The sequence below is a fragment of the Anomaloglossus baeobatrachus genome, chromosome 2 (assembly GCF_048569485.1).
Source record: "Anomaloglossus baeobatrachus isolate aAnoBae1 chromosome 2, aAnoBae1.hap1, whole genome shotgun sequence".
NCBI lineage: Eukaryota > Metazoa > Chordata > Amphibia > Anura > Aromobatidae > Anomaloglossus > Anomaloglossus baeobatrachus.
In genome coordinates, this window is record NC_134354.1 from 763,990,175 (window position 1) to 764,003,516 (window position 13,342).

At 52.1% G+C, this 13,342-nt stretch overlaps 1 protein-coding gene across 1 annotated transcript in view; it reads left to right on the forward strand.

Moving 5' to 3' along the window:
- The window catches only part of LOC142290029 (unconventional myosin-VIIa-like), a 128,814-nt gene that overhangs the window by 110,621 nt on the left and 4,851 nt on the right, over positions 1-13,342 (forward strand). The window contains exon 3 of the mRNA XM_075333972.1: positions 11,646-11,759. Within this exon, the coding sequence (XP_075190087.1) occupies positions 11,646-11,759 (114 nt within the window). The remainder of the gene's footprint in view (positions 1-11,645; positions 11,760-13,342) is intronic.

Consider the following 13,342-nt stretch of genomic DNA (forward strand, 5'->3'; position numbering starts at 1 on the left):
ACTCAGCGGGACGGTCCGGTCCCTCAACCACGTCGCCGTGCCGGGCGCGGGGGACTCCTCGTTGGGAGTTGGGTTGTACATCTCGGCAATCGTGCCTTCAAGGAACCCAGTATTGCTGCAGAGTCCTGGCGTCCCTGCTTTTATAGCCGCGTTCACATGCAGCCAGCCGCCATCGCGTCCCCCCTAGCTCTTTCCGGCCCCTCCTCTCTCGGGGCGGGGTTTTGGCCTTCGCACCTCTGCTACTCGAGAAAACGCTCGAGCGGGAACTTTTCGCGCCAAAGATGGCGGCTTCTGAAATTTTTCTGCCGGACACCTCCGGCGGTAACAAGGCGCACCTCTACCAGACGGCAGAGCGGTAAGATCCTGTTCGTGACGCCAAGTTGTCGCGGGCAGGGAGGAGGGTGTCAGCACTGCGCTCACCCCTCTGCTCGGGTCCGGCTGCTGCTGCTCAGTGGTGGCTCGAGCTGTGGGCCGGATCCAGGGGGCTCTCGAGCGGCGCTCCTCGCCCGTGAGTGAAAGGGGATTGGGTTTTGGGATATAGTCTATTGTCCGTGACGCCACCCACGGTTGTGGTGATTTGTTAGCACCACTGCTGCTCGGTGTGGGGATCCCGGGAGTGATGGTGTGAAGCAGCAAGTTATTGTGTTGCCCCTCCGTGGGTAGGGGTTGGTGATCCCGGGGCCCAGTGATGAGGTGGGAGATGCAGGGCTTGGTGGGCGCAGGGACGCGGGGATAGCGCTGTGCCTTGCGGCACTGTGGTACTCACTCAGCCTGAGACGTTGACACAGTTCTCGGTAAAACACACGGCTGGAAAGACGGTTCCCACGGACGGCAGCACTTGCTTTCCCCAGTAGGTGACAGTGATGTCCCTTTTCCTGCACCTAATGTTGTTGATGGTTTCGATGGGTTCCCACCGGTAACCCGCTCCCCGGCTTCAAGCTGGACCGGAGGAGCTCTACTCTTTGCCTGCAGGCGCTGGCCCTTAGAAACTGGTGCCCTGGCGGTGGCGGTGTCTCTACTTTACTGGTTGGACTGTTGCCTTCAATCGGGACTTGGTTGTTGGGAGACAGACGTCCCCTTCACTGACGGATTTGGCAAATTATGGCGACTCCTAGCCTTGCCGGGGTCCGAGAGGCCCCTGCCCTGGTGCTGACTGTTCCTTGTACACTGCTCCAGACCGCCGGGTCACCACCCGTCCGCGGTCCTTCCAGGAACCTCCGAGCAGTCACCCCTGCGGACAGTCACCGCCGTCTGCTGACCTTGCTGTCTCAGTCCGGGGCACACACCCGGACCAGCTTCAGGCTTTCTTACTGTCACTTTTAGTCCTTTACTCCAGTTTTCTCCTTTGCTCCTCTACCACTTCACTTCCTTCACTCAACTCATGTTTACTCTTTCACTTCCCTAACTGATCTGCCTGGTTCTTCCCGCCTCCAGAGCTGTGAACTCCTCGGTGGGCGGAGCCAACCGCCTGGCCCACCCCCTGGTGTGAACATCAGCCTCTGGAGGAAGGCAACAAGGATTTTTGGGTTAGCTGGTGTGCCTAGCTGGGGTGTACGGTGTGGTGGTGTGATGACCTGTGACCCCTGGCTTGCCCAGGGCATCACATGATCACTCCCGGTAGGTTGGCGGTGACTGCCTTTCCCTGCACCTGTAGTGTGTTTTCGGCCCCGATGGCTTCCCACCGGTAACCCGCTCCCCAGCGTGGATAGATGCCGAGGGAGCCCTTTTGCCCGCAGGCTCTGGCCCTGGGAACTGTAGCCTTGGCGGTGACTGTATTTCCCTTCACGGTTGAGCGGTTGCCTTCAATCGGGTCTTTGCTGCTGGGAAACATCGGAGGTTCCCGTCGCTAATGGATTTGACCGGTTTTACGGCGACTCCAAGCCTGGTCGGGGTCCGTAGGCCCTGCCGAATGGTGCTGGCTTCCCTTCGCTCCCCGGTTAGGTACCGGCGGGCCACCGCCCGTCCCTACGGTTCCGCGCCGATCGGCCCTTCCTGCAGACGGTCACCACCGTCTGCCAACCTTGCTGTATGTGCCCGGGCCACGTACCCGGACACGGTCAGACTGCTCCTCCACTACTACTTTCTTACGCCTTCACTTTTACTCTCCTTAACTACACTCCCGTTCTTTCCCGCCTCCAGGACTGTGAACTCCTCGGTAGGTGGGGCCAACCGCCTGGCTCCACCCCACCTGGTGTGGACATCAGCCCCTGGAGGGAGGCAACAAGGATTTGTGTGTGACTGATGTGCCTAACCGGGGTGTGGGGTGTGTTGTTGCAGTACCTGTGACGTCCTGGCTTGTCCAGGGCGCCACATTCCCCATTGGTTAAATGCAGACCGTCCGCGGGCTGCCCGTCCTTCACCGGTTTTATTTTCACAACTGGAAAATAAAGGGTAAAACATATAAAAACATTCAACAAGCATTCTTTTATGAAACTTCCCTTAACGGGAGGTACGGTACTTAAACGTTACTTAACGGTACATTTTTATTAACGGTGACGGCTTCCGCTCTCTCCCGCCCAAACAACCAGGCCCTGATGCTGCCCCTAAGAAGTGGGCAGCACCCCTTGCCCCAGTCCATCACCAAGCTGCCCGAGCGGGTACAGTCTCTTTCACGGGATCCACGTTCACGGGGAACCCCTGACCCCCGGAGGATGGCCACCGGTCCATGTGGTGGCCGGGCCCCAGCCTACTCTGCTGCGGGCCCTTCTTCCAATCTGCCTCTACGGAGGCGGCAACGGATTCATGCCAACAATTATTTACATGCCACAAGTTTGTAGCTGCCCTGCAAGTTCTCAGGCGTGTCCGTAAGTAGTTCCTTACGCAAACGGTGCAAAGGGTCCCTTCAGGGACAACTTGCCGGCAACGGCCGGTTCCATCACGGTTGCAAATTTGGTAACAGTTTGGCTGATTATTTTCATTTACTCACATAATGGTTCTGATGGTCCCAACGGGGACAACTTTGCACAGCGGAGGGACCGCTGACTTACTCCGACTCTTCTGCTGAGGTGGCCTCACCCTCCACTACCAATATTTCAAACATGCGGTGGCAGGCCTGTTGGGAAAGGGGCGCCCGGTATCCATTTCCACCAGTGCGCGGGCTATAGAAAACTACCGGTCCACCGTCATGGCGAAGGCTTTCGCCCGCTTCCTCGGACTCTGCGCCATGTGAGTCGCCACCAGTCGCGGCAGCATCCGGACCCCCGGCACGCAGCACGTCAGGCCGCACGGGGCAGCAGGTCAGGTAGATTAACACTGGGGTGCCCCATGGGTCGTGGCAGGGACGGTACGAGGGCCAGGATCGGACCGGGCCTCCCAGCCACAGCGGCCGGTCCCTGTGGGACATGGAGGCGTGGGTCACTCACCAGTTCCGTCACGTCGGCTTCCATCTCGTGCATCTGGGCAATCGCAACCAGCGCTTCCACCTCGGTGGTCCACTGCTCCGCCAGGAGACGTATCTGGTTCTGATGGCGTTGGTTGGACTCAGCTAATCGGGTCCTCACCCACGCCATAGTCCCGGGCGCGGGGTGCTGGGCCGCGGGCACAGAACCAGGCATGATTACCGCATGTGCCTCCGGTACATCTCCACTGACGGGCTCGGTCTTCGGCAGCTTCCAGGGAAGCGGTTCAAGACGGATATGGGCTTCAACTGCAAGTCGGACCGCTTGGGCGGACGGGCAGGGTACCGCTACCGGTTGGGCAGGTAGCAGGGCTAGTGGCGGGGTGGTAGCAACTAATACGGGTAGCGGGGGAGGCAGCAGGGTGAGCGGGCGCAGGCCGGGCCCCTCAACCACAACGGCCGATTCCTTCGGACTACAGGGGCGTGGGTCGCTTACCCGCCTCTCCATCTCTTCCTCCACCTCGCGTCTCCGCATAGCCGCCACCACGTCCGACATGTCGGCCTCCCACTCCTCCAGGAGGAGCTGCACATGGATCTGCAGACGGCTGCTTAGCTGGACGGTCCGGACTTCCACCCACGCCGCAGTACCAGGCGCGGGCGCGGGGACGACGGTGTTGCCGGACGGACTATACATCGTTGCAGCGGCCTCTTCCAGGAACCAAAGATGGCCGCAGAGTCCTGGCGTCCCTGCTTTTATAGCCGCGGTCTACATGCGGCCGGACGCCATCCGTCCCCCCTTGGTTTCTTCCCAGCACCTCCTCTTCAGGGGCGGAGCTTCGGCTTTCGCGCCTCCACTGCTCGGGAAGACGCTCCAGCGGGGAACTTTTCGCGCCCAAGATGGCGGATTCTGAAATTTTTTGGCCGGACACCTCCGGCGGGACACAAGGTGCACTACTACCAGGTGGTAGAACGGTACTACTGTTCGTGACGCCAAGTTGTCGCGGGCGGGGAGGGGGCCGTCGCTGCTGCGCTTTCGCTGGCGCTCGGGTCCGGTGCTACTGCAGCCTGCTGCTCGGTGGCTCAAGCGGTGGGCCGGATCCGGGAACTCGAGCGGCGCTCCTCGCCCGTGAGTGAAAGGGGGTAGTTTTTGGGATTGGGGGAGTCGGTTCGTGACGCCACCCACGGTTTGTGGTGAGGTTGGGACACCACCGCTGCTCTGGACGGGGATCAGCGATGACAGGGATGACAGCGACGAGCGATGATAGGGAGCAGCCGAGATGTTTCTCTCCCCTCCGTGGGTAGGGGGGTTTTGGGTGGTACCGGGGCCCGGTGAGGGTAACTGGATAGTGGATGGCCAGGTTTGGTGAGGTGCAGGGTCGCGGTGGCAGTGCGGTGCCTGACGGCACTATGGTGCTCACTCAGCCAGTAACGTACACGGAGTCTCTGGTAAAACAAACGGCTGGATGGACGGGTTCCGCAGATGGCTGCGGTGATCACTCCCGGTAGGTTGGCGGTGACTGCCTTTCCCTGTACCTGTAGTGTGTTTTCGGCCCCGATGGCTTCCCACCGGTAACCCGCTCCCCAGCGTGGATAGATGCTGAGGGAGTCCCTTTTGCCCGCAGGCTCTGGCCCTGGGAACTGTACCCTTGGCGGTGACTGTATTTCCCTTCACGGTTGAGCGGTTGCCTTCAATCGGGTCTTTGCTGCTGGGAAACCCCGGAGGTTCCCGTCGCTAACGGATTTGACCGGTTTTACGGCGACTCCAAGCCTGGTCGGGGTCCGTAGGCCCTGCCAAATGGTGCTTGCTTCCCTTCGCTCCCCGGTTCGGTACCGGCGGGCCACCGCCCGTCCCCGGTCCTACGGTTCCGCGCCGATCGACCCTTCCTGCAGATGGTCACCACCGTCTGCCAACCTTGCTGTATGTGCCCGGGCCACGTACCCGGACACGGTCAGACTGCTCCTCCACTACTACTTTCTTACTCCTTCACTTTCACTCTCCTTAACTACACTCCCGTCCTTTCCCGCCTCCAGGACTGTGAACTCCTCGGTGGGTGGGGCCAACCGCCTGGCTCCACCCCACCTGGTGTGGACATCAGCCCCTGGAGGGAGGCAACAAGAATTTGTGTGTGACTGATGTGCCTAACCGGGGTGTGGGGTGTGTTGTTGCAGTACCTGTGACGTCCTGGCTTGTCCAGGGCGCCACAACTACAAGAAGGGGACCCCCAGCCGCTCCAAGCCACAGGGACCCACCAACCAGAGACATGTGCAGGGAAAAGAAGCCACCAGGTTACTAAACCAGCACTGGGACTAAGGGGACCAGCCGGCCTCGTGTGACCAGTTTCCATCTCACTGTGAGTAAAGGAACCAGTCACACTGCAACCCCGTGTGTGGCCTACTTTCTTTGAACACCCATCTACATCACGTATCCTTTGGTGCCCGGCCCTGCTTGCGGAGGGCCTAACATCCAGGCTGCCACCAACACCAGCCCCAGTAGTGAGAACTGTGCAGCTGCGGCTCCATCCCTATAGTCGCAACCCGCAAGTGGCATCACGTATAACCTTTCATTTAATCTCCCTGTAAATATACCTCTTTTTAAAAAGTACCCAAGGCACGGGACCGGGCAACGGCCACCCAGTGACATTCCCCAGTTATACACCGCCCGGGACCGAGTACCCCATAACCCTGGGCGAGACATATCTCTCCTCGAAAATTATTACACACATTTTGTTATACACGTTATTTCCTTTGTGTGTTTTTGAACAACACACAACAAAAAAACAGAGGAAAAAGCAGATTGGACGCAATTTAACACAAAACTCCAAGAATGGGCCTTACAAAATTGTTGTCCCCCTCACCTTAATATTTGGTTGCATGCCCTTTACCCATTGGAGTAAATACCTGCAGTCAGTCACCTCTTATAACTGTCCACAAGCTTCTTATTCCTCTCACCAGGAATTTTGGACTCTTCTTTATAAACGTCTCCAGGTCTCTCATATTTGAAGGCGTCTTCTCTTCTCCCAACAGGAATTTTAAGATCTCTCCACAGGTGTCAATGGGATTTAGATCCGAAATCATTGCTGCCACTTCAGAACTCTCCAGCACTTTGTTTCCATCCATTTCTGTGGGCTTCTTGATGTTTGTGGTCATTGCCCTGCTGGAAGACCCATGAAATAAAGCGCAAACCCAGAATCTGACCCTGAGCACTACATTGTGATCCAAAATCCTTTGGTAATCTTCAGATTTCTTGATATCTTGCACACAGTCAAGACACCCAGTGCCAGAGGCAGCAAAACAACCCTAAAACATATTTGGCTTCCACCATATGTGACTGTAGGTACTGTGCTCTTTTCTTTGTAGACCTCATTCCATTTTCGGTATAAAGTAGAATGATGTACTTTGCCAAAAAGTTCTATCTTGGTCTCATCTGTCCACAAGACGCTTTCCAGGAGGATTTTGGTTACTCATATACATTTTGGTAAACTACAGTCTAGTTTTTTTCTGTGTCAGCAATGGGGTCCTCCTGGGACTCCACCATGGCGTTTTATTTCGTTCAAATGTGGACAAATAGTTTACGCTGACACTGATGCCCCCTGAGCCTGCAGGACAGCTTGAATTTCTTTGGAACTTGATTGGGAGTTACTTATTTACCATTCGGACTATCCAGCTCTGCAACCTTTCATTCATTTTTCTCTACCAGGGATATTAGCTATAGAGCCATGGGTTGTAAACCTCTTGATTATGCTGTGCAGTGTGGACAAAGGAACATCAAAAACTCTGGAGATGGACTTGTAACCTTGAGATTGTCAATATTTTTCAACAATTTTGGTTCCCAAGTCCTCAGACAGTTCTCTTCTTCCCTTTCTGCTCTCCATGCTTAGTTTGGCACACACAGACAAACAATGCAAAGCTTTAGTCCACTTCTCCCTTTGTTATCTGGCTTCAGGTGGGATTTTCATATTGCCCACATCTGTTATTTGCCATAGGTGAGTTTAAACGAGCATCATATGCTTGAAAAAAAAGGGTTTTTTCCACAATTTTGAAAAAGTGCCCACAATTTTGTCCTGCCCATTTAGGGGTTTTGTGGGAAACTTTGTTCATTTTGCCTCTGTTTTTTTGTGTTGTTCTAATACAAACAAAGGAAATAAACATGTGTATGACAAAACATGTGTTATTGCAGTAGTTTTCTGGGAGAAGTACTTAATTTTCTGGAACAATATCAAGGGTGCCAACACTTTGGCCACGACTGTATAAAAAGAACAAAATGGCTGATAAATATATGATCGCTAAGTGTCCAGCAGTTGGGCTAACACCAATCATGAGAAAAGTCTCAAAAAGTAGTGCCAATGTCAGCTGTGTAAATCACCTGGTAGTGAGCATGTGTGACCACTGGTCCACCTGGTCTATTAGTGTGGTGGTTGCACATGCTCACTACCACTCTCAGGGAACAGTGTGGACCCCGTTCTTAGCTTTCAGCAACTAAACCCTCAATCATCACACATTTATCATATTCCGTGTAGATAGGTAATAAATGCTGCTCATGAGGATAGCCCTGTAAGTTCCTCCTTCAAAATAACCTGATGGTATATCTGTCATGGAGCAGGACAGGGTGTGTGGAGTGGGGTCTGGAGCTGAGCCTGCTCCATTTCAAGGCACATGACGGGTAAATTAAGAGCCGACATCTGTATCAAACAGCCGTGGCCAGAGTCAAGTTTCACCTGCTGCTGTTAACCATTTAGATGCTGGTGTCGCTATCTGGCAAAGGCATTTCAATGGTACAGTTAATAAAGGGAACATGTCACCGGATTTGGCAACTATAAGCTGCGGCCACCACCAGTGGGCTTTTATATACAGCATTCTAACATGCTGTATATAAGAGCCCAGGCCGCTATGTAGAATGTAAAAATCACTTTATAATACTCACCTAAGGGGAAGTGCAGTGCAGACTGGTTGGATGGGTGTCTCCGTTCTCCGGTACTGGTGCCTCCTCTTTTGGCCATCTTTGTCCTCCTTCTTCTGAAGCCTGGGTGCATGTGTCGCGGGCGGAGGAGGGGACGCTGCGCTCACCCACTGCTCGGGTCCAGCTACTGCTGCTGCTCGGTGGTGGCTCGAGCGGTGGGCCGGATCCCTGGGACTCGAGCGGCGTTCCTCGCCCGTGAGTGAAAGGGGGTGGTTTGGGTTTAGGGGTATTGTCCGTGACGCCACCCATGGTTGTGGTGAGGTTGTGACACCACCGCTACTCTGGACGGGGATCCCGGGAGCGATGACAGGGAGTAGCTTGGATGTTGTTTCTCCCCTCCGTGGGTAGGGGGGTTGGTTGTCCCGGGGCCCGGTGAGGGGTAGGGATGGATGGCAGGCGGGTTACGGGGCCTGGTGAGGTGCAGGGTCGCGGGGGCAGCGCTGTGCCGCATGGCACAGTGGTACTCACTCAGCCAGTAATTCACACAGAGTCTCTGGTCAAACAAACAGCTGGATGGACAGGTCCCACAGGCGGCTGCGGTTGTTTTTCCCCTGACCCCAGGTTGGTAGTGTAATTCCTTTCCTGCACCTTCGTGTACGCTCTTCCTGCGCTCCGGTTTCCAGCTGGCTCCCCGGTTCGGTACCGGTGGGCCAACGCCCAGCCCCGGCTACCTACGGTTCCACCAGACTGTCTTCCCGGCTCCCGCAGACGGCCACTACCGTCTGCCTCTCTGGCTACACGAGGGCCCTAGGCTCCAACCTAGGCCCCAGTCTGCGTCTGCCTCTCTGCAGACCTCCTCTCTCTTCCTCTGCCTGGACTTGTCTCTCCTTGTTTCCTGCCTCAGGCCAGCTAAACTCCTCGGTGGGCGTGCCCATCTCCTTAACTCTGCCCACCTGGTGTGTCTGTCTGAACCCGAGGTAAGAAATCAGGTCTCACTGGGGATGACTGCTGTGAACTGCTGGGGGTGGGGGTGTGTGTGTGTTGTTACCTGTGGCCCCTGGCTTGTCCAGGGCGCCACACATGACGCGTCCTACGCCATCCACACTAGCCGGCATTGAGGTCCTGTGCAGACAGACTTTGATCTGCCCTGAGCAGGACAGAGCGAAGTACTGTAGTGCGCATGCGCAGGACCTCAATGGCGGCTAGTGTGGATGACGTAGGACGCGTCATGCACCCAGGCTTCAGAAGAAGGAGAACAAAGACGGCTGAAAGAGGAGGCGCCGGGTACCGGAGAACGGAGACACCCAACCGACCAGTCTGCACTGCGCTGCCCCTCAGGTTTTTTTTAATCGTATGAACGTATATCTTACCATCATATAAAAATAAACACCAGACAACAGACAGTGATTGAAAAATATCAAAAGGACAAAAATCAAATTTGAATATCAAGATTTTCTATATATGCAATAGCGTTATCATTTACAATATAGAAATCCTTCTTGTCACCATGGTAGGATCTCAGGGGGCTCCTCAACAATGTGCTGGATAGTTTGACGATCTGCTCCACAGTCACAGGTCGGAGAGTCATATTTTCCCCACTTATACATAAAATGTGCACAGACGCCAAAGTTTGTTCTGATACGATTTAGAGTAACCCATGTTTTCCTTGGTAGATTGAAGCCTGGTGGAGGGTTTTGTAAATTAGGGAACATTTGGGGATGACCGTCTACTACATTGACCCAAAGTTCTCGCCATTTCTCCTCTAAATTGAAGTTTTGTTCATGCAAGGTGATTGCAGTTCGGATGGGTGGATGTCTTGATTTCAATCGTTGTATTGTAACATCTCTGATATTTTGGTGTATTGGAAGTTTTTCATTATTCACTACTTTAGTGTACTCTTTAAGTAGGAGCTTTTGTCTTCTTAGATTTGCGGGTGCGATATGACCCAGCACAGGTAACCAGTGAACAGGTGTAGGTCTAATAGCACCAGATATTATACGCAAAGAGTTGTTCAGCTGAGTGTCAATTAAGTTTACATGACAGCTATTTAACCATGCTGGAGCCCAGAATTCTGCAGCAGAGTACACCAGGGCAAGAGTAGATAACCATGCTGGAGCACAGTATTCTGCAGCAGAGTACACCAGGGCAAGAGTAGATGTTCTCAAAACAGATGTTGCTGAGCCCCAGGAGGATCCACAAAGTTTCTGAATAATATTATTACGTGCTTTCAGTTTCTGTGCCAATTTATCCAGATGGGATTTAAAAGTTAGACTTCTATCAAGGATTACACCTAAGTACTTAGGATTGAAATTGTGTTTAACAGATTGGCCTTCAAAATGTACTTTAAGTTCAGTCTTGGCACTTGCATTGTGTAAATGAAAGCAACAAACTTCCGTTTTTGATGGGTTTGATGCCCCTCAGGTGAGTATTATGAAGTGATTTTTAGGTTCTACACAGCGGCCTGGGCTCTTATATACAGTATTCTGCAATGCTGTATATATGAGCCCACTGGTGGTTGCCGCCGTTTATAGTCGCCAAATCTGGTGACAGGTTCCCTTTAATGCTTGCAATGCAATCACGGAAAACTGCCATCTTGGATCTCCTGTGCAGCTCAACCGTTGGGTAAGTTTCATAGGAGACCATGATTTACACTATATACTGCAATACCATACATGATCACATATTCAAGTCTCTTAAGGGAACTAAAAAATAAGAATAACAAATAAAAAAAAATTAAAAAAAATTAAATTTAAAGTTTGTATTACCATATTTTTCTCCCATTAAAAATAGAAGGAAAAAAAAAACCAAAAACACATTTGGTATCGCCGAGTCCGACCTAACGCAAGTCAAAACTCCAGAAGTGCATTTTTTTTCAGGTACCAAGCGTTCCTAAAAATAATACTATAAGAAACGGTCATCATATTTACCCCACTATGGTATCAATAAAAATGTCGGCTCTCCATGCAAAATACAAGCCTTCACACAGCTCCAGCAATGGAAAAAGAAAAACATTAGGGATCTCGGAAAAAATTGCCCGAGCGTTAATTCAGTCCAACAATTTTCTAGGACAGACCTAACTATAAAGGACTCATAAAAATCCGACCTAGAAGGGTTTTCACCAAAAAATTGATTTATTTGAAGCCAAGTTTTGAGGTTGAACCTGATTTCGGTTGATATCATTCCGTGGCTGATTGAGAAGTTACAACAAATTGCATAAACATCAAATGTCTGGTATGGGGTCATCCCCTTGTTATATACTGGTCTTCCTAAAGTCCCGTGGGCCAGGATAGGCGATACAAGACAAGGTCCACCTAAGTTAGGGTTCCTCATATGTTCTTCCTTATGATGTATAATGAGAGGGACTCAATCCATTAAAGAATGGAGTGTAATTGTATTAGTTCTCTCTTTTAGGGCGATTATGTCTGGTTGGACCTCAAGACGGGTCGAGAGTTTGATGTTCCGGTTGGAGCCGTGGTTAAGCTGTGTGACTCCGGTCAGATCCAGGTCTTGGACGATGAAGGAAATGTAAGTGGTGATCACATTTAACCTAAAATTTCCTGCATAATGACTGTTTTCAGGAAGCTAAGATATGTTTGGAACGTTTTCCAAAACGAGAGCTGCCTTAAGCTGTTCCTATGCTACCTATGATCTGGAACGTACACTCTGGTCTAGGGCTTGGCAGGCTGCCATTAACCCATTTATTGACCTACGTCACCTTTAAAATTAGCATCTAATCCTCCCCTGGACCACTAAGAATATGAACAGTAACCCCTCTTCTACCCTAGACTAGAATACCATAAAATAGGGATTCCCCCCTCCATGATTTAGGCTACCAGAAAAGCAAGCATAATTTTCTCCACTACTCTAGACTACTAGGACAGCAGCCATGAAGGACCTTTATCTACCAGAAAAGCAGGTAGAAACGTTATTTGCTAACTAAGACTACATATCTCTCCACTACACTAGTTCTCTGGGAAGCAGACATGAATCTCTCCATGACCCAACACAACTTGGGGAGTAATTATGAGCACCCTCCCTACCCTAGAGCACCATAAAAAAATGTATTAATCCCTCAAACCTAGATTACCAGGAAAAATGTCAAAATGTCTTCACTACCTATAGTTACCCATGACCGTAGGCTACCAAAGAAGAAGCCTTGAATCCCTCCACTACGAGACATAAATTCATCAACAACCCTAGATCAGGAAAGATCTACTACCCTAGACAACCTGGGAAGCAAGCATAAGTCCTTTCATTTCCCTAGACCACGAAGAAAGCAGGCATGAATCTCTCCATTACTGTAGACTATCGGGGAAGCAAACATGAGTACTTCCACTTCTTAGACCAAAAGGGAAGCAGGTTTCAGCCCCTCCACTACCCTAGATGACCATGGAGTACTTCCACAAGACTACTAGGGAAGCCAGTCATAAATCACTTCACTACCCTAGACCACCAAAAAAGCAGGTATGAGTTCTTCCACTAGACTACTATTGAAACTAGTAACGTACTTAGACCACAAAGAAAGCAGGCATGAATCTCTTCACTTCTCTAGAGTCCTTCCACTTCCTAGACCAGAAGGTAAGCAGGTTTGAGTCCCTCTACTACCCTAGACCACCATGGAAGCAGGTGTGAGTTCTTCCACTAGACTACTAGGGAAGCCAGTCAGTTCCCTGGAACTCAAGCAAAGCAGGCATGAATCTCTTCACTACAGTAAACCACTTGGGTAGCAAACATGAGTCCTTCCACATCTTAGACCAGAAGGGAAGCAGGTTTAAGTCCTTCCACTTCCCTAGACAACCCAAGAAGCAAATGTGGCACCCTGGACTAGCCAGGTAGCCACAGACAAAACACACACACACACACACCCCCACCCCCGGACAGTTACATTAGTCAGACACAAAACCCTTGTTGCCTTACTCCAGGGTCTGATGTCCACACCAGGTGGGGTGGAGCCAGGTTGTTGGCCCCACCCACCGAGGAGTTCACAGGCCTGGAGGCGGGAAAAGTGACAGTTTAGTCTTGGAGGTGAAAGTGAGGAGGAGTAAACACTTGAGGTGTCTGGGTCGGAGCCCAGGCACTGACAGCAAGGTTGGCAGACTGTGGTGGCA